At 44.1% G+C, this 21,122-nt stretch overlaps 1 protein-coding gene across 1 annotated transcript in view; it reads left to right on the top strand.

Annotated features, from left to right (window-relative positions):
- Positions 1-21,122, top strand: part of LOC144720762 (guanylate cyclase 2G-like) — a 29,622-nt gene that overhangs the window by 2,599 nt on the left and 5,901 nt on the right. Inside the window, exons 4-19 of the mRNA XM_078597787.1 lie at positions 982-1,164; positions 2,730-2,874; positions 3,336-3,471; positions 4,681-4,693; positions 5,464-5,676; positions 6,251-6,400; positions 7,026-7,109; positions 8,174-8,278; positions 9,441-9,512; positions 11,528-11,690; positions 13,868-14,023; positions 15,106-15,278; positions 16,373-16,515; positions 16,844-17,036; positions 19,093-19,267; positions 19,934-20,032. Of these exons, the coding sequence (XP_078453913.1) occupies positions 982-1,164; positions 2,730-2,874; positions 3,336-3,471; positions 4,681-4,693; positions 5,464-5,676; positions 6,251-6,400; positions 7,026-7,109; positions 8,174-8,278; positions 9,441-9,512; positions 11,528-11,690; positions 13,868-14,023; positions 15,106-15,278; positions 16,373-16,515; positions 16,844-17,036; positions 19,093-19,267; positions 19,934-20,032 (2,203 nt within the window). The remainder of the gene's footprint in view (positions 1-981; positions 1,165-2,729; positions 2,875-3,335; positions 3,472-4,680; positions 4,694-5,463; positions 5,677-6,250; positions 6,401-7,025; positions 7,110-8,173; positions 8,279-9,440; positions 9,513-11,527; positions 11,691-13,867; positions 14,024-15,105; positions 15,279-16,372; positions 16,516-16,843; positions 17,037-19,092; positions 19,268-19,933; positions 20,033-21,122) is intronic.

Here is a 21,122-nt window from a genome sequence, read left to right on the forward strand (position 1 = left end):
GCTGGGAGCTTCTTATTCAGTTACTGAATAGCTGCACGCGGCACAACACGACAACACATCGGAGAGAGTTGCATAGCACAACCACTAACAAAAAACAAACGCAATAGTAGCTCTGCTGACGCCTAGCTGTGCATGTGCAGTGTTTTCACCATCCAGGACACTCCAAACAACAGAGCTCAATCTAACGCTTAGGCTTTCACGCCCGATATTATTCATAATGAAACAAATTTGGGTTAGATCACGTCAATAGAAATGTGTCGTTAACGCACCACCTCCCAACACAGTCGATTGGTAAAAATTGTGACGTCAACAAAACGTGTCAATTAGTTACGACTTGAGCACACAGGTGTACTCAAATTGTAGATGTCGTAGGTTTGCTCCAAGGCCGTAGCCATGGAGTCAACATTGGGGGACCAAATCATATAGGGGGTTTGGGGTACCCCCCCAGAAAAAAAATCTAAATATGAAAACTCATTTCCTGTCTAAAATAAAAAAAAATTCACTAACACATAGAATGAACTTTTTTTTTTACAATAATGTCTAATAGTATATTGTATTACATTGCTCTGTTTTTTCTTTTTTTACCTTTTCTTGTTTCATTGTATGTAATGGCAGAGATTCGAGATGAATAAAGTACAAACATAACCACAATTATATAAACAGAAATCTATTTGATAGCAATATATTGGGGGGGACATTTTGAGCATATTTGAATATTGGGGGGGGGATGTGTCTCCCCCAATATATATGATAATTACGGCCTTGGTTTACTCTCCAACACAGCGGTGTGCTGAAGTAGCAACTAATTGGCAGGTTTTGTTTACGTGACAAACCTTACTAATCGGCTGTGTCGAGTGGTGGCGGGTTTAACGACACATTTATTTCGACGCGATATAACCCCCCCCCCCCCAAAAAAAAACCCCCCTTTACTATGAACAGAGCTCAAACTGCCCTTGATAACCGGTGCCGTCCCTTGGGCAGGATAGCTTCTGGAAGTCTGTGGTGGCTGAAGGCCTGGACTCCATGGCCCTACGGGCGCTGGAGCCGGTGCTGTTGTTTGCCATCAAGGCGTACGGGACCTACGACTACGACGTGTTCCTGCAGGAGGTGCGGCGCCGTCTGGCCGGGCCGCCCTTCCACAGCAATCTCTCCAGCTACAAAGAGGTCCGTGAGCATTGGATTTTGCTGTTGATGATGAATATGCGACTGATCCAATCTCCTGACGTGGCATTTGAAGCTATGGGCAATGTTCTTTCATACTTAACACGTAGGGTTTCGTGACCAATATCATCCATAATAGAGGTGTTTGGGTTAGATCACGTAAATATACAAATGTGTCGTTAAAACCCACCACCACCCGACGCAACCAACTAGTAAGGGTTGTCACGTAAACAGAACGTGACAACCCTTACGAGTTGGCTGTGTCGGATGGTGGCGGGTTTTAACGATACATTTATATATTTACGCGATCTAACCCAAACACCTCTATTATGGATTATTTCATACTGCCACCTCTCAACTCTTCAAGACGACTGGACAGCATGGAAGAGTAGGACACAATATAGTAACCCTTTCTAGATTTGAAGCTTTCGTGACTGCAAGGATTCATATTCTTAGGTTTTTTCGGTAAAGTCACGTAGGTACAAAATGAAAATTAAAATTAATAAAAGTAAAATAAAAATAGAATACATTTTATTTTCTTACCTACGTGACTTTACCGAAAAAAACCTAAGAATATAGTAACCCTCTCACGGGGCTCTCTTTCTAAAGTCTCCTTTAGCGGAGGCCCTTCCACCAGTGATTGCGTTAGGAAGCAGCCGCGCCTTGGGTTTTCCATTCCCAGGTGCCTCGTGCAGATGGATTAATTGGGTGCATGTAGCTGGAAGGAAACACGGTACTTTCAACACGAGTGTGTTCTCCACCAGGCAGATTCTCTGGAGAAATACTCTGGTGGGAGCTCACCATTGGCAGGTCATCACACATTGTCTTCGCGCTGCAAATATAACAAATCCACCTGCATTTGTCGCCTGAGACTACGAACCCTGAGGCAGAGTTTGTAGCTTGCTCAAATAAAGCTCAGTTATTTCGGTGACCATATCAATTTACTGTTTGAAGGACGGGAGTCATGGTGGATAAATTAACTTGTTCATCGGCTATCTAGTACCTGTTCAGGTTTCACCACGTGTCGTTTGGCATGATGTCTGCTGCTTCGCTCCAAGTGCTGGCGGTTTCTTCAGGAGCTGAATTTTGTTCCACGACGGACATAATACCGAACACACAGTCTAACTCGAAAACATATCGGGAGAGCTATACAGCTCAATTAAGAAAGCACACGCAGTTATATAAAACTGAGCTTTTTTTTTATTCTAACAGGTAAGGCCCACTAAAATATAGCCACAAATGATAGCGGTTTATCATGTGGAAATGTATAGTAGCCGAAAACTCTAAACGTATTTTTCTAAATGTGGAGGGGAAAACCGGAGATAAATTCACACAACCACGGGTAGAGAACATGCAAACTCCAAATATACATGCGTCAGGATCGGGATCGAACTCACGACCTTCTGCATACCAAGCGAGGTATTTAACATCTCAGCACCGTGGCAACACCAAAGGTGACCTCGCCCCATGTGGCTAGACCTTGCATTGTAAAGGCAGCTTCTACTAACGAACGAATATTTAGTTGTTTTCATTGCATTGCGGTGTTTTACTTGTGACACCGCTTGCAGGTGAGCCCTTACGCTGCGTACCTGCACGATGCGGGCATCCTGTACGCCATGGCCGTACGCGAGCTACTGAGACAGGGCGGCAATCCCCGCGATGGACGGGCGGTCATCAGGACCATCAGGGGCTCAAACAAGATCAAGTTCTATGGTGAGCGTCCGTGCAAATCGGCATTGGCCCTACCGTAATGCACAGCACCTGTGGGATAACCAGGGGATGTGTCGACTGAATGGTAAAACAACATGCCAAAGAGTTAGACTGTGTTTAGACACGGGTGATTATGATTTGGGCATAAAACCTCTGGTCAAACAATTAATGATACCTCTGATGGCACAATTATCAGCCACATTAGTTTCATTTTTAAAGGCACAATCGTGGTTATAGTGGCATCGCCGAGTACATTAGTTATTAATAGAAGTGTAATGATGCATTTGTCAGTAATAACGTTTTCTTTAGATTCATATGTCATACGTAATAAATTTGCGTGATCCCTCAAGCTTACTAGAGACTGCTACATGTTTATAAAAAAAATTGAATGTTGCATTTTATCGAGACCCTGAATAAGTACATCCCTAGGTTTTTAAACTGTGCTGTACACATTTTGTTGTCAGGTGCATCGGGGCAGGTGAGTATTGATGTGAACGGAGAGCGCTTCCTGGATTACGCCGTCTTTGACCTGCAGAAGAAGGGGAATGCCAGCCAGTTCCTGCCCGTGATGGTGTTCGACACCTTCCAGAAGGCTCTCAGGTTCTACAGCATTTTCCTTTCAATAGATGAGTTAATCGAACAAAAAATGGCGATACTGCATTGGCAGTGGTGCACAATAATACTTATGGAAAGACGCAATAAATACATAATAGTTGATATTTCAGGCAATGGTCGTCCTTCTCTCTACTCTGCCTGTATTGTTGCCATTTATATATTTCTCTTGAGGGCACTGTTATTGACAAATATTTAATGGACCAATTGTACACACTACCTTTGTGTGATGTGAATTGCAGAGAAGGTCATGTTAATTATTCAGTGTGAAAATTCAAACCGTAGGTAAAATGTTTAATCATAAATCACTGAAGACTGAAAGTTATCACCATATAGACGAATGTGCTGTGGAATTTACTGAGATAAATGCAGAAGATTTAACTTGATTATTGAGCGCAACATTCATAATGGTCAACGTTAATAAGTCAAACATTAAGTTAAAATAAGGCATTAAGAATATATAGACCTATGAAAAATATTCTTAAACAATACCGAAGCACTTACAGTAACAAGCACTACAATGCAATTACATGTGTAATGAAGTTTGTCTTACTATAACTACAAATTATACAATGGTCTAATGTTTCGGCAATGTCCATGTTCAGAGTAACTTTTCCACAGTTAGAGCCTGTAACACGTAATACATATAGAAATGATTCTTCTCGATAATTTTATTTTCTATTTTTGTACGTATATAAACAAGGCAGATATATCATCATACATTCTTAAAGCTCATTATAGAAAATAAAGTTACTTAGTAACTAGGAGAAATTGCACGGAACAAATGCATATGTTGATATGCAGTTTCCTGCGTATATAATAAAGACGTAGCATTGCATAGATTGTAAATTGAGAAGTAAAAACAAAACATAGTTTCAAGCAGACTGATATAACTACGGGACTTCCAGGGCATTTATATGACAATCAGCGTGTCATTCCCTTTCAGCTTTACCCCGGAATACCAGAAGATGGGTTGGCCAGATGGTCGGCCCCCTTCCGACATGCCAGAGTGTGGCTTCACAGGGGAGCTATGCCAGGAAGCACCAATCAGTACGTCGTCATTTTCACGTCACCCACCAAAAAAAGCCGACCTCTTCAGCGTTGGCACCGGCAGTCACTGGCACCAAAAAACAATGGTTTCACTTGTGATCGGTTACGTCTTTGATCTTGCTTCACTTTTTTCTTTCGGGCTGACAGGTGTGCAGGAGAGGTTAGATGTGCGTCCAATTTGGAGAGAGTGCCCTGTGTGCGCTGTGTTTTAATGTCTGCCCATGCTTGGCTAATGCACTTCAATTGGAAACTGAAAATGAAACATCATACACGCACGTGTGCTGCCCATTTGTCAACCCACTGCTTGATGAGGGCTATTTGACACACTTCATCACACCGGTCATTCAAAGTTGAAGGAGGGGAAATACAGAACAGCGACTTTTTTTCTGCACTGCCCTCTCATGCCTATTATACCCATGTCATGCGTAGTGGTCACACATCCAAGCACAATCCAGGCACAACACTGCCTAGTTTCCGAGGACTGATGGCAGTGGGTGCATTCCGGGTGATTTGTTCACAAGACATTCATCATTCAGTCACCTCTATTATGCATACTCGGTGTGGGTTATAAATATAGTCCTAGGGTTTTCGGTGATTTCCAAGACGTATCATATTTGTAGCACAGAGAATGACAGAGGAGTTTTTAAAAAAACGCCAAAGTGGTTTCCTGCTCAAATAAGCACGGGGTGGCGCTCATTTTTGCATTACAAGCCTGAACCATTGGCAGAAATTCCACAGTATTGTGACGACAATTAATATACCCATAGAACAACCATTGATTTTCCACATTTGTGCGCTAATCACGGGGGCACCCAACAAAATTCAGACAAATACCTGCTTCTAACAGTACACAAACCACAGAGCATTCAGCATTTTCTCCTAAGTGATTCAGCGTCGAGTGAAGCATCCTTTCCTGTGTTTAAAGTGCAGACGGGCTGCTTACTAGCGCTGTCACGTGATTGTGCGCCCTCTGCTTTCCTGTCGGGCGAGCCAGACCTGGCGCTGGTGCTTGTCGGCAGCATCCTGTCTCTGATCGTCATCGGCACCGTGGCCTTCCTGACCTACCTGGTGGTGCAGAGCCGCAGCCTCCAGGAGAGCATGGACACCACCTGGTGGAAGATCAACTTCGAAGACATCACTTTGGTCAGCACAAGCAAGGTTGAGATAACCACCACAGCAGCTTGTTCGTGTCAGAGACATGCCAGGATTGTATTGAACGCCACCGTACAAATTCGGGTGGAGTGGCGATGTAGTGGTTCACGCATTGCGCTGTGAATCCTCAAATTTGCGCTTGATCTCTGGTCACATCAGTGGCGAGTGATATCTTAATCTGTCTCTCGCCCAGGCCCCTTCCCACTATTACCAATCCCCACTGATTGGTATGGTAAAGTATGGTCAAACAACCCAATGACTGAAATGCATGGGGGATTTAATCCAACGGTGGATTGACAAAAAAGGGATGCACACTACATCTAAATGTACTTTCCAGGCTTAATCCCAGCTTAAATCTTGAGATCTGGCATGATCTGGCGCTTTCTGGGTGATTTAGGAATCGGCATTTTCATAGCAGCTTGCACTCGTTAATTTCAATATGAACGATTGCTTTAACCCATGAAATTCACTTACGTGGTTGCTGATCAGCAACAATGTATTCTACCCGTTTTAAGCAAACTCACTGTGCTCTTCCTTTCGGTGACCACAAACGCTCGCTGTTCAGCAAGACATCGTGGAATCGGAGTCTTTGCAGGTTCCCCTGGTCAACGGGAGCTACAGGTCTTCCGGCAAGCAGGTCTCTGGAAACCAGAGCAACGTTCACCACGATGTTCACGGCACGGACAGGGTGGAGATTCCCATCGGCATCTACCAGGCCAGTAAACATATATCACACCGCAATAGGCCAAGCATACGTGGACTCCTACGTCAACCGTAATGGCACTGCCAACAGAAATGTAATGGATTGTCACAATTTGTGGTCATGATTTAATTTAAGAATCGATGTTGTTGTTCTTTTAAATGTCTTGTTAGTGTTGTCTATTTTTCTATGTTCTATATCATTAGTGTTAGTGTACGGTGCTTTTTCTGCAATATTTTGCTGTCTTTTCTTGGATTTTCTGTTTGCACTTAGTCACTTTAAGATGTTTTCTTGTTCATGTTTTTGTTTTTTGTTTGTTGTGGTTGCACCCGATTCAAGAGCCGAATGGCTCACAGGGCTATACCTAATAAATGAACTTGAACTTGAGCACTGCTAAGAGTAATGTTAGAAGTCCGTATCCCCCCCCCCCCACAATTTTAAGATATGATTATTTGTTGTAATTTGTGGTCCCGATTTTATTTTTACAAGCTTGTTATCAGACTTGTGCGGGTCACTGTTAACGTTGATTTATATTCAGTGAAAATTCAGATTTTGCAACAATATGGAAATAAACATTGCACACCGAAAAAAACCCGGCCATGAGTTGTGTCCTAACTGGAGGAGAATGTGTGGTGCGCAGGGGAACCAGGTGGCCCTGAAGTTCCTTGAGAGAACTCACCCACCCGACCTCAAGAGCAAGTCCATGCTGAAGGAGCTGCAGATTGTATCCTCCCCATGCACGACGACCCATACAAACGATCATTATTCCTCTCGGGTCAAAGTTCGAGCCATGGACTGATCCTAACATTCGCAATTTGGCAAGTATATCACATAATCAGGAACACCAACAGACATCACTGCCCTGCAATGGTTGCCTATTTTAGCATGCAAGCTGGTACCCGTCCAAACTCCACAGGGGTTGATAATATATTTATGTATTTTTCTAAACTACAATACCATACAGTATTTAATGAGACTGCGCCACATGAGTGATCATACGCCTTGCTTTGCTTCACCCCCCACTATGGGGGATCAGCCTATATTGGATATGGAAGCAGTAAACATTCATGCTGCCCTCCTTCTAGTGGTGGTATAATAACAATCTATTTTTATTTAGTTATTTTTGACGATCTATTTTGCTTTGTATTCTTGGTTCTTTCGGTAAAGTCACGTAGAAGGGAAATAATAAATACTGTATGGTATTGTATTTTATTGTTTTATTATTTTATTATTTCCCTTCTACGTGACTTTACCGAAAGAACCAAGAATATTAATTCCTGCAGTCACGAAAGCTTTAAATCGCTATTTTGTTTTGGTCAGGATTTTTTTGTATCTGGGTCAAAAGTTGATAGGTCACAATACTTATCAATACCAGAGGTCTCCGGTTCCTTCTCGCCAGTATGAGCCCTTACTTGACTCTTTATGACATAAATTACTCCAGTAAATGCTGTTAGTGACAAATTAATTTGAACTCGTTGTAAAAATGTCCAGCCCTTTCAACTGTCGCATGAAGGCTTCTGCATCCCATTTGGTGATTGGAGTTGCCTGATCATACTTCACCGCACTAGTCGGTGCAGGTTGGTGAAGAGAAAAACCGAGGCCTATATCAGATATCACCCGCCTCTAATTATAGCCGCCGCCAGGAATCGAAATCAGGTCGCCGGGTTCATAGCGCAGTGCGCTAACCACTGCGATGTGGGATATTTCATTATTTTGTTATTGCCAAAAATAAACAAACACGAGTTGATCGGGAGATGTTTTCCATGACCGACCGCTCTTTCGCTATAGATGCGAGAAATGCTGCACGAGAACTTGGTGATCTTCTTCGGTGTCTGCGTGGAGTTGCCCAACGTGTGCATCGTGACGCAGTACTGTCGCAAAGGGAGCTTGAAGGTCAACTATTACTATTTGTCATTCTTTATTTAGCACAAAGTCATGCCCATAGTCTGTACGCACCTTACATGCGGTTATTTCTTGTTTTCATTATTGCATAATGTTATTACGTTCGTAATGAAAAATGTTCCTTTACATTTTGGGAGAGTAATACTGTTTCTGGCATCTCTCAAAGTTTTACACAAATGCGCACAATGATAACAAGAATCAATATAACATCCTAAAATAGTGTTTTGTATTGTGCAGAATGTAATAAAAACTACACGTGTCTGGCACCAGCACTGGCCGTTGTATATATTACTGAGAAATCTCAGTTATATATTATAAAATAAATTATTAATATTACAGCCCTCTGTCAATACACTTATGGAAGAAGGCCTCCCTATGCTGTCTGAGTCATGTTATCGTTTGAACGTACATCACCACATTGATCAGGGCATTTTAGTGAAGGAAGAACCCAGGACCCATTCTTATATCACTCCCCACTTATTTTAGCTGTGGTGCAGGATACAACTGGGGTTGCTGCATCTATAGGAGAGTGCGCAAACCACTAAGCCACTGCTTTCCCCACGAAAGTAAATTAGCCGAGCATAATTTCCCGTGAAATTATACACTTCACAAGGATGTGGCGAGCATAAATTGCTTTTGGAAGGGAATTATAGCGCGAATTTATTCGAGTGTCATTGGCATAAACAGTGTTGATGACTGTGGTCATATTTCTCAAGCCAGGTGTTGTCAATGGAGGTAATTTACAGCGATGTGTAACAAACATTCACCTGTTCTTCATGAGCTGCATCTGCCGCTGGATACTATAGAAAACACACAGGGTCAAGCACTGCATATCTAAAACGTCATGGCGCATTTTTGGATGCAAGCCTACAAACCTAGCACTTACGAGGTGGAGACAAGGCCTCTGTTCCCACATTGTCAGCTCAATCTTCATAACATATTGAACTTTGAGCATCGACTTTTGAAATTCATATTTTCGACTTCGTCAATCCACTTCTGGCTGAAGTTCAAGGAACTTGTTTGACCATACTTCTGGTCAATGCGGGTCGGTGAATACAGAGCCCAGTTAAGATATAAGTTCAGTACACACTTTTACAATTATCTAATTATCTGTCATTATACTTGCATCATATATTTTTTCTTTCACGTTCAGGATGTGTTGAAGACTTCTGACTTTGAGCTGGACTGGATGTTCAAGACGTCGTTTGCACACGATATCGTCAATGTAAGCATCCAGCGAGCTCTGAACTTCACGTCACAATTTCGAATGGCTATGTGCGATACTTGTGAATGTATTTACAAGTGAATGTTGTGAACTGACGTGGAAATGTCAACTTAAAACGGTAGGTTTTGTAAAATGGATCAACACGGGTGGAGAAATGGATGAGTGAAGCTCATGGGAATATCTTCTTGGTTCTTTCGGTAAAGTCACGTAGAAGGGAAGTAATGAAATAATACAATAATAAAAAAAAACATAATAAAATAATTCTCACGACGTTTCGGCCACAACGCAAGCAGCCGTCCTGAGGAGATTTATTTTATTATGTTTTGTTTTTATTATTTTATTACTTCCCTTCTACGTGACTTTACCGAAAGAACCAAGAAGATGAATCCCTGCAGTCACGAAAGCTTTAAATCGAAACTCATGGGAATAGTAAACATGGTAGTCTTAGCGATTGAAAGGAGATCACCAATGAGGCAGTGACGACTCCAGTGAGTGCTGAATCGTCAATGAACCCGACTGCTCACGCTGAATTCCGTCGAGTAGTGACGTAGGAACAGGGCTGTTGCTCCACGCCAGATCTGCAGTCTATTTCATTATTCCACAAACCTCGCCCACTTGTATAGTCAAAGGTTATCACACTTAGGACGACGTCGTAACAGCACAACTCTTTAATTATCAACAACATTGGAACAACCGTAAGAGACAGCATTTCAGGAGGGGCGGGGCAAACGTTGCTACGCCTCCTAAGTAACATGGCCACATTACATGCCAGTTATCTACAGATACGTATGTATGTTGAACTTCTTTTGCACCGTACGTAGTCAACCATGCTAATCGGAAGTGCAGTGGCGAGATGTTAATTACCTCACCTGGTATGTAGGACGTTGTGGGTTCGATCCGGACCCTGACGCCTCTATATTTGAGAGTTTGAACGTTCTCTCTCCCTGTGGTTGTGTATATTTTTCTCCAGGTACTCCGGTTTTCCCCTCTACATTTAGATAATTTTGCTGCAATACATTTCCACATGATAAGCCACTTCGTTGAGCTATCATTTGTGGCCAGATCACTTCTGAAATATAGCTATATAGATCAGTGGGCCTTACTCGATAAAATAAAAAAAATAATTTAGTATTGCAAGTTTTGCAAAATTTGTGAAATATATTTCTACTCTTTCAGCTCATTTTTCTCCAGCAGAGGTGTCAGAATTAACGCTTCCAACTCCTCAGCCAAATTACGACCCAGCTCCAGCGAATGCTGACCTGAGGCAGAGTGGATTGTGGCCGATGTCGGTTGTTGTTTCTATTACATCGCAGCGGTGCAAGTGGACCTGTCAGGAAATGCAGACAAGGCAAGCTGAGAATAAAATAGTTTATGATTCATATTTCATCAGTAAACACTTCGGGCTTAATACACATGTTGCAGGAATGGCTTTTGAGCAAATAAATTGGAGGAAATGAAATTGGTACTTTAATTCTTACGATTTTTGGTGGGTTGGCATTTTTTGGCATACTGTATTGGCCAAAAAGTAGTTTCTGCCAACATAACTCTAAGTAGGCATTACGTTTCCAATGGTCATGAAGCCCATGATATAATTATTTGATAAATTATTACCAACAATGCATGAGGTTTATTTTTTTATTATTTTATTTTGCAACATTTTATTTTGAAGGTCACTTTTTTATTATTTAATCACACAGAGGTGTGATTGCCCTGGATTGTTTTGTTACCAACAGCAGAATAATAATAATGAGTGTAAGTCTTTACACTTATTAATGGCACGTAATATTCTGTTATCAAAATGTTTTAAAGTTCACCATTTTTTTACAGACACAATAAGGGACACTGATAATTTCTAAAGCAATAATCAGCATAGCAATGAAAATCTTGACATTTTACTTTAATTTCTCACGAGTCCTATGAAGAAATCTTTCGATACATAATCACGATGTCTTGTGGAGTCTACCGATATTGTATTTCGTTTGATGTGGGAAGCATACCTGTTAACGTGTTCTCAGGGCATGATATTCCTGCACAAGAGTCCCATAAAATCCCACGGGAACCTCAAGCCGTCCACCTGCCTGCTGGACAGCCGCCTGCAGATCAAGCTCACCGGCTTCGGCATCTGGGAATTCCGCTACGGGAAGAAGGGGAAGACCCTGGACATCAATAAGCAAGAAGGTGGGGGATCTTCCATTTCAGCCAGGTGTGTGGTGTAGTCTCATGAATTGTCACACAGCATACCGCCAAGTTCATAGCGCCCGAGGGGGCTCACATGCAATCGCGTGTGGGGATGGCCCTGTCGTTAATCACGTCTCCAGTGACAAAGTTGACTTGGTCTACCTCGAGTTCATGGTACCGACATGTTAGGGGTGCTTTCAAGATAATGTCTGGAAAGACTATAATGCTGATGAATTGGAAATATGTTATGTTTAGGTTGCAGGCATGGAACAGCAAACTACTTGTTTATTTAGTTACTCACAATTTCCCAGTGACAGGGTTCAGCGCAATGCACTATATACCCGGCCAACTAAATTTGATTCCTGGTCATGGATAACGCAAGTGGTTAAATGGTAACTAAATAAGTGCTTGGGCTCTTTCTTCATAAAACTCACTTGCCAATATCTTAAAGTATGGTTAAACAACCGTCTTGACTGAAAGGCATTGGGATGCCTTTATCCAATAGTAGATTGATAAATAACTTTAAATTATGATTCATCGTTATTGCTTTCACACCATTGTATAACGAGTTTTTATACATGAGTATGTTTGCATTGACTAGGGCCTCGTGGTTTAGATGAAGTGCACTTGCAAATAACATCTGGCAAACCAGCAGTGTTTGTAAGGCTGACTTTGCTGATGGCACCCTGAAGGTTTACAGTGGAGTTTGTTTGTTTAAATAAATAATGTAGTGTGATATAAATACTAAATTGGATTGGAAAGCCCCATAGGCTGATGAAGTAAATTTACGTTATGAGACATCTCCTTTACCAGTGGAAAAATATAGTAATAGGTTTTTACCCTTTCAACTGGTACAAAAACTGACACCTTTATACAAGGGATCATGTTTGCAACAACCACAACACAAGCAGTCACAATGCAAACAAAAAGAAACAACTCTGATAATGATAATGACATGCACTGTCCTTGAAGTTGATTGGTCCACACCCGAGACAGCTTTTCTTAGAGCCTAGTCTCACATGGTGTTGGACCAGATGACGCCAAAACGCATATCATTATCATTATCAGAGTTGTTTCTTTTTGTTTGCATTTTGACTGCTTGTGTTGTGGTTATTGCAAACATGATCCCTTGCATAAAGGTGTCAGTTTTTGTACCAGTTGAAAGGTTAAAAACCTATTACTAAATTTACGTTATTTTTACGTGGCACAACAGTACAGCGCTGTTAGCTCCTGAAGCCATATACAGATAATTGCAATCGCAGTGAGACTACACTTCACACCTATCTTAAAAACGTACGCAACAACAATAAAAAAAAATTGCTTTCATAGTCAACCCGATTGCTGATCACTGTTTCCCAGCCGCTGTGTTGTACATGATTGTTGTTTCTGTTGGTCCATGTTTATGCTAATATACAAACTGCTTCATGTATACTTTCAGAGATGACTGCGTGTATTAGCACAATATAAAATAACACATGGCGACGATAATGATGATCATTATGACTGTGGTTCAGCATAGACATGCAATATGTGTTATTGCTAACTAGACATATAATGATTTAACCTCCCAGCTTTCCAATGATTTTTGACAACCACGGTTTGTGATTCGATTAAATAATACATTCTTGTCTCGCTTTGGCATCACGTTTGCATTGTTTCTCCTGTTTTTAAGTTTCATCCCTGAAGTTTTGTTCGCGCCTTGTGCCAAACGGTGATATTATCATTTCACTATCGCACAATTTGCATACACGTTAAACAATCGATTCTCACACATTATTCTATGCATGTGTCAAAACGAACAATCAACTTCACGCAGTGATTTGATGCAACGCTACATGCCCACTGCTTGCAGCATGGTTTGTGTGTGCGTGCGCGCGCGTGGAGCGGTAGTGTAACGATTGGCGCGCTGCACTACGAACTCGGTGAACCAGTCATGGACCTCTCCAAGGTCGGACACAGTCTCAAATGAGTACCTTGTGCGGTGTGTAAACATCGCCACGAGGGAGACAAAGGCGACTGGGCGTGGTGTTGACCACCCACCCCCTCGCGTGCTCGGCTAACAGTCTGTTACAGGTTACACGGGGGGGGGGGGGGATCTTTCTCTTTGTTTTTCTCTCTCCGCACACCCCCGTGTACGAGTAACCCCCCACCTCCGCTTGCCGTTGTGCCTCACAAAGAGCTGTACTGGACAGCGCCCGAGCTCCTCCGGATGGAGGACTTGCCGGTGAACGGCACCCCCAAGGGGGACGTGTTCAGCTTCGCCATACTCATGCGCGAGGTGATCTACCACGAGGACGAGGGGCCCTACGTCGGCATTCATCTGGAGCCCAAAGGTGCTCGACGAAGTGACGTTGGCGGTGCGGTCACACCACCGTTGACGGCGAATTACGGAGGGACGCGGCGAATGAATGCGGTGTGCATCTCTTCATTCTCTTCTGGTCCTAGTCCGAGCATTGGCGGGGGGGCTCAGTACACAGTTATTGTGGATCCCACCGGTGAAAATCCCTTGATTTGAATGATGCTCTAAAATTCCATCCAGCTACGTTTTTTTTCGTTTGACACATCTACTTGACAGTATGATGCTTGATCCGTTACCGAATGCTACCTCTGTTTCCCTGTTCTTTTAAACACGGTTGCTGAACGCAGGCCCAAAGGCCAAGCGATCAGCATCAAACATCACTGTTGAAGGTATAAAAACAGGTCTTGCATTTCTTGAATTGAGCAAGGTTGTAAGGACCTGCAAGGGAGAAAAAAAGATAATGGGAGAGAATTCCAAAGTCATGGAGTCTGAGTAAAGAAGCAGAGGCGTGCTTTTACCTGCTGTGCGGTGGTTTAATACGGTACCGATGAGATAAAACAGTCCTAAACATGTAAATCTTGACTTAAAGCTTTCGTGACTGCAGAAATTCATATTCTTTGGGTCTTTCGGTAAAAGTCACGTAGATAGGTTCAAAGAAAATAAATAGAAATCACAAAAAACTAGCGATCGTCATCGCTTGTGTTGTGATTAAAACGTCTATTTTTGTGTATTTTTTTGGTTATTTTCTTTGAACCTATCTACGTGACTTTACCGAAAAACCCAAAGAATATGTAGTCCTAAACATGGTTGGGTAGAATAAATTAGGTAATTTCATGGGATTCATGACCATGCTACAACCACGCTCGGCATCAGGGGTGGGACATGAAAAGCCAAACATTAATGTCCCAAATGCTATCGGAAGGGATCAACATCGATGTATCGGAACCAGAACATCGACATCTCGCAGTGTTGACCCTACGCACGACACAAACCCCGTGCCGGAGGGCATGCGTGACCTCGCGTGACTTTACAAAAGGCATGAACGTGCCCGCGCTTCGCCGTCCACCCCGCGCGAGTGGCCCACCGCGCCACGTGCTAACCACGTGCCTTCTCCAGACATCATCGACCAGGTGAGGGACGGCATCGCCGTGCCACCGCTGCGGCCTCTGCTCACGGAGCGCTGCGAGCCGCGCATCCAGGCTCTCATCCGGCAGTGCTGGGACGAGTCTGCGGACCGCCGGCCCGACTTCTCGTCCGTGTCGCGCATGCTGCGCCTGGCGAGCCCTGAAGGGTGCGTCCGTGCCGGCACCGTTCCAGCGGAACGACCCCAGCGGCCCTTTTGCTCTTGCTGCCAACGCTACTCGCATTGGCTTCCAGTTGCCGAACGGATTACATTATAACGCCGCACTCATCGCACACGAACGTGCTCGCCACAAAATGAACCGCAGTGCCTTGCTGATCTCGTCAAGGAGCGTAATTCATCACGCGAACTCTCAGTCATTCTCACAGCAGCGGCTTCTGGCTAGCCGTCGAACAAAGACGGTCCCTGCCATCGCGCGCTTTCAGATGCGCTTCTGTGGCTATCTGGAACGCTCTTCAGCCTGACGTTAGGAAGCCACTTGAGCTATGCACTTTGAAATCTAAATTGAAAACGAATTTCTTTAGAACTGATTTTTGTGTGAAGTTTGTTGTCCTTCCCCCGCACCTCCGATTAGCACGGTTGGCAACGTACGGTGTTAAAGAAGTGCGGATCGTGGGGGTTACTGTGCATACTTTACCGAGCTATTGGAGAAGGCAGGGAGCGTAGATGAGGGAGATTCGAAGTGCAGTAAAACAGTGGAATTTCCTGCACGACGCTCTGCTGCCGACAGCCCCACATTCTGTAACAATTGTGTGTGCAGGGTGATCACCCATCTAAGCACTATCCTGGCTCAAATCCTCCCTTAGCTTTCAAAATCTGCTGGGGTTTGGTTATAGGAATATTACTTTCTCAAATTAATTTGTATTTAACTCGGATTAACATTTCAGATGCACAACCCATTTCTCACGATATCCTGGCCAGATTACAGTGATATGTCAGTTCCATATAAAATGTACTAAATCAGCACACACACCCAATTAATAGCGCACAGAAAAGTAATGTGTCATGTTAGAAATGTTGAAAGTGGAAAAAAACTAAACCATTATGAAGATGGAATATCTGATTTATTTTAAATTAAATCTTAACAGTTATTAAATAGTCGTGGTAAAATTAAGTGTGCACAAGGAAATTACGCGGCACGGCGGTTTAATTAAAAGGGGAGTTGTGAAAGTATTTTTGTAATTAGATGCCATGACCTGATGCACTTTTTTTAATATTCATTTTTTGACAACGCGGTGCGTCAAACACAGGAACATTCTGGACAACATGGTGTCCAAGCTGGAGAAGTACGCCAACCACCTGGAGGAAGTCGTGGATGACCGCACGGCGCAGCTAGAGAGTGAGAAGAAGAAGACGGACCGCCTGCTGTCCAGCCTGCTGCCTGGGTAAGGCACCCATGCCACGCCATGTTTACAAGGTCATTGGGACCACGAGCCCGGAACATTCAAACCCCCGAGAGTGGCTGGACATGACAATTCCTGTAGGCACGTTTGCTTAGGGCCATGCTTGCGATGTTGGCATGAGTAGAATGAGAATGGGTGCGAAATAAGCCACGCAAAAAAATGTAAAGAGCAGCAATGTTCCAATTATCTACCAAAAAAAATGCCATCTGTCTGCCCAGCAGTGGCAGGATGACAGGCAACATAGCCACGTGAATTTGGTCCCTTGTCTCGGTGTACACTCACGTATGGGATGCGTGCATCTTTGGTTCAGGATTGTCGTAGATCAGCTGAAGGCCGGCAAGACCGTGCAGCCCGAGCAGTACGAGCTCGTCACCATATTCTTCTGCGACATCGTGGGCTTCACGGCCATGAGCGCCATCAGCACCCCACTGGAGGTCATCAACTTGCTCAACGACCTCTACAACCTCCTCGATGACATCATCAAGGAATACGATGTCTACAAGGTCTCCTTCATTGTCCGGGAATCATTATAACAGACACACACACACACAAAGATATCCCATATAAGCGATGCAGACTGTGAAAAGCACGTGCTGCTGAAGAGGAACTGTCAAGGTTGAGATGGCACTCGAGGGTGTGCCGTGGCCAGCACCATCCCCATCCACCCTCATCTCCCCAGTGCTAATGTTTATGTAATGTAGTAACTTGGCGGGAGACGACTTTACGGGTAGCACACTCTTTATTAACACCAACTTATATTACACGGGTGGCTAACTGCAGCCTAACCCACGGGGTTCCCCTGGCTACACCCACACGGGCTCTTACGCCCCGTAGCTTCTCGGAACCCACCCGGCTGGGGTGTCAGTCTCGACTCTGGGTCCCACAGCCTCGTCCCACATGGACGTCAGACCACGGGTCCCATAGTCTCGCCTCTGAGCCGCACAGGGTCCCGGCCCTTACAAGGACAGCGGGACTAGGGGTCTCAGGGCCCTACCTCTTCAACTCCGTCTTCGATCTTCAACTGGTTATTCTTCCCGAGTGCTCCCGCGCGTCCCCCTTTATAGTCCTCCATGCGGACGTCGCTGAGAGCACCCACCCCAGTTGACCAATCACTGCGCGCTGCCCACGATCCTATTTCCCACATTGTGTCAGCGCGCACAACCACGCACCCCGCGCCGCCCCGTGATCCATCACTGTCGGCGCGCGTCAACACCACCACACTCGATGTAGCCACACCCGGCGCGCTCACACACACGCCGCCCCCTTGTCAGCGCGTACCGCCACTACATTTACACACTACACCGGGTTACTCATTTTAACCGAGTAAACTTAGGGGAGACCCCGGACCGCTTCTCATATCACTCGCCACGAAGTGTCAGCGTTGGCCAGGAATTCAACTCTGCCACCGGGTTCTTAGCACAAGTTTGTAAACAACTGCGCTACTAGCCCACGACATGAACAGAACACACTATTGCAACAGAGGGTATCCTCAAATCTTGTAACTCAATTTTAACCCACTTCCCAATGTGGTATCGACTGCAAACTTGGTATACTTATGTCATACTGATGACAATACTATATTCTATCATAACAAATATATTTTAAACGTTATTTTTTCTATGTTATGTTTTGGCTTGGGTCCACAGTCAACTGACGTTGGCTGTAATTTGCCACGGCCCCTTACGTTATGGCAAGCTTCGGGGCCACTTCCTGGAGTCGTGGAGTTCTGCCATTACTACTACATTTCATAAAAGAGTGATTAAAAAAAGTTTTAAAAAATATTACTTATTTCCTTCCATCTCCATTGAGTGACGGAAAAAAAGCTCCTGTGGTAGCAGGAATGAATTGACAAAATCATGTTCCAGAGTGGAACAGTGGAACAGAGATTAGTGCACTGCTCTAGAAAGCCTGCAACCCGAGTTTGATTCCCATCCGCAGTTAATATCAGTGATGAGTGATATCGTCACCAAACACACTGGTCAACATGGTGAAGTACTCTTTGGTTATTTCGGTAAAGTTACGTAGAAAGACATAAAATTATAGAATACGACGTTTCGATTGCAACACAAGCAACCATCATCAGGTACAAATGAATGAGAAAACAAACATAGTAAACTTGGAAATATAATGCAATACAACACAGAGAGTCGGCCAACACAACAGTCAACACCCCACCTGGTTGATTACGTTCTTCCAAAGATTGCTAAATTTGAGAGACAAAACATAGACACGGAGACATACAGACAGACACACAAGCAGAGAGAGAGACTCACACAGAGACAGAGAGAGACACACAACATACTTGCTTGTGTTGCAATCGAAACGTCGCATTCTATTATTATTTAATTACATTTATTTCTACGTGACTTTACCCAGAGAACCAAAGAGTAATTCCTGCAGTCACGAAAGCTTCGAATCTATGGTGACGTACTAGACAACTCTCCACTGCTGGTCAAGTGCGGGGAGGCATTCATACAGCAGTTGGGGTGGAGGTGGGTGCCTATGAATGAATCATCCCTTTAAACGTCGCCGGTTCCAGTGCGCGCCGTGCCACCGCAGGTGGAGACCATCGGGGACGCGTACATGGTGGCGAGCGGCCTGCCCGTGCGCAATGGCGTACGGCACGTGGAGGAGATCGCGACGATGTCCCTGCACTTTTTGAGCTCCATCATGAACTTTCGCATCCGCCACCTGCCACAAGAACAGCTGAAGCTCCGCATTGGCATCAACAGCGGTAACGGCGATCGATTCCAATCATTGGCAATTTTTTTTAAAGTGAACGCGAGTTCCGTCGAAAGGTCTCTTCAATTCTCCCAGCCTCTGTGTACCCAGCAGTATAAACGGGTACGAGACAGTTGAAATTGCGCATAATGTGGGGCAAAGTGTTGGTAGAAAAAAAAATAACGTATTTTATTTTAAAATAAAACAAAAAATTATGTATTTTATTTTAAAATAAAACAAAAAATTATATATTTTATTTTAAAATAAAATAAAACAAAATAATGTATTTTATTTTAAAATAAAATAAAACAAAAAATAATGTATTTTATTTTTCTACCAACGTGACTTTACCGAAAGAACCAAAGAGTATGGATTCCTGCAGTCACGAAAGCTTCAAATCAAGATTACAGCTTTGGTACTTCCACCTCTTCCAAGATGTCTCGTTGTATACCCTCAAATAGCTTCTCAAGGGGGCCTCTCTTGAGCTCCGTCTCGTGGAAGCCCTTCCACATTTCACTATATTTCAGAATTTGCATTTTTTCAAATATAACTGAGAATGCCAAGGAAATAATAGTTACAGCACGTACACGCACATGCTTGATCGACGCAGAAAGCGATACCACGGTGGGTTTGCGAGACACGGGAGCTTCGTGCTGTGATACCCCCCACCCCCCACCAGGACCGGTGGTGGCAGGAGTGGTGGGGAACACCATGCCCAGGTACTGCCTCTTCGGTGACACCGTCAACGTGGCCTCACGCATGGAGAGCACCGGCTTCCGTGAGCACCCAACCCCCCCACTCCGACCCCCTTCACGCGGCGATAGACGGACGGGGAGCTCACCGCGTCGCCTACGTTGCAAGCGGAAAGTGGTTCACTGTAATTAGCTGGGATATCTGATTAATTGTTGAAGTCACCATTTACTTTCATTGTTGCCATTCATATTAGGAAGACACTCAAAGCTATGCGCTCTCAAATCTAGATTGAAAGCGAGTTTCTTTCTAACTGCTTTTTGCGTTTAGTTTTGTTGTTGGTGACGTACGATGCGAAAGAAATTTAACATACATCAAACGACTAATCGGATTCTAGATTTGAAGCTTTCGTGACTGCAAGGATTCATACTCTTAGTTCTTTTGGTAAAGTCACGTAGGTAAAAAAATGAAATAAAAATAAATAAAAATAAAACAATAGAAATCACGACGTTTTGTTTTTATTATTAATTTTAATTTCATTTTTTTACCTGCGTGACTTTACCGAAAGAACTAAGAGTATGACTAATCGGATAACAGAAACTAGTGGGGTGGGGGGGAGTAGTCTCAGCTCTGTGTTCACGTGTGCCCCTGGATGGGAGGTGATGGCCATGGGCTGGACGATGACATTGGCATAATCAGCCGCTTGAGGTTGGATGTGGCTTGTCGGGGATTTCTACCTTCGGCAGGTAAGACGTCAGGGTGGCCAATTATACTGGTAGGAACGAAGTGGACCAGACCACCAATAGATTAATGTGTCCGTCCGTCCGTCCGTCCGACTGTCCGTCTGTCCGACAAGATGGCCGCCCGCTCCCCCTGCGATCCGTGAACTAAATGAACTAAACAACATGGCCGTCGCATCCGGCGCAGCCAATTACATCGCCTGTTGCAATCCTTGCTCTGTGGGCGCGCGAGTCAGTGGGGAGGGGGGTGTGGACGTCATCGCTCTGTGGGCGCGCGAGTCAGTGGGGAGGGGGGTGTGGACGTCATCGCTCACCCCCCATGCACAAATCATTTTCTTTTTAACTCCTCTATACCCGGTCGATATCCCTGTACCGGTATTAGTATTATTCCTACCAGCCCACCCCGCAGGGTCCTGTTTATATGATTTAGTTAATTAT

The sequence above is a fragment of the Lampetra planeri genome, chromosome 9 (genome assembly GCF_965212315.1).
Source record: "Lampetra planeri chromosome 9, kcLamPlan1.2.h2, whole genome shotgun sequence".
Taxonomy (NCBI): Eukaryota; Metazoa; Chordata; class Hyperoartia; order Petromyzontiformes; family Petromyzontidae; genus Lampetra; species Lampetra planeri.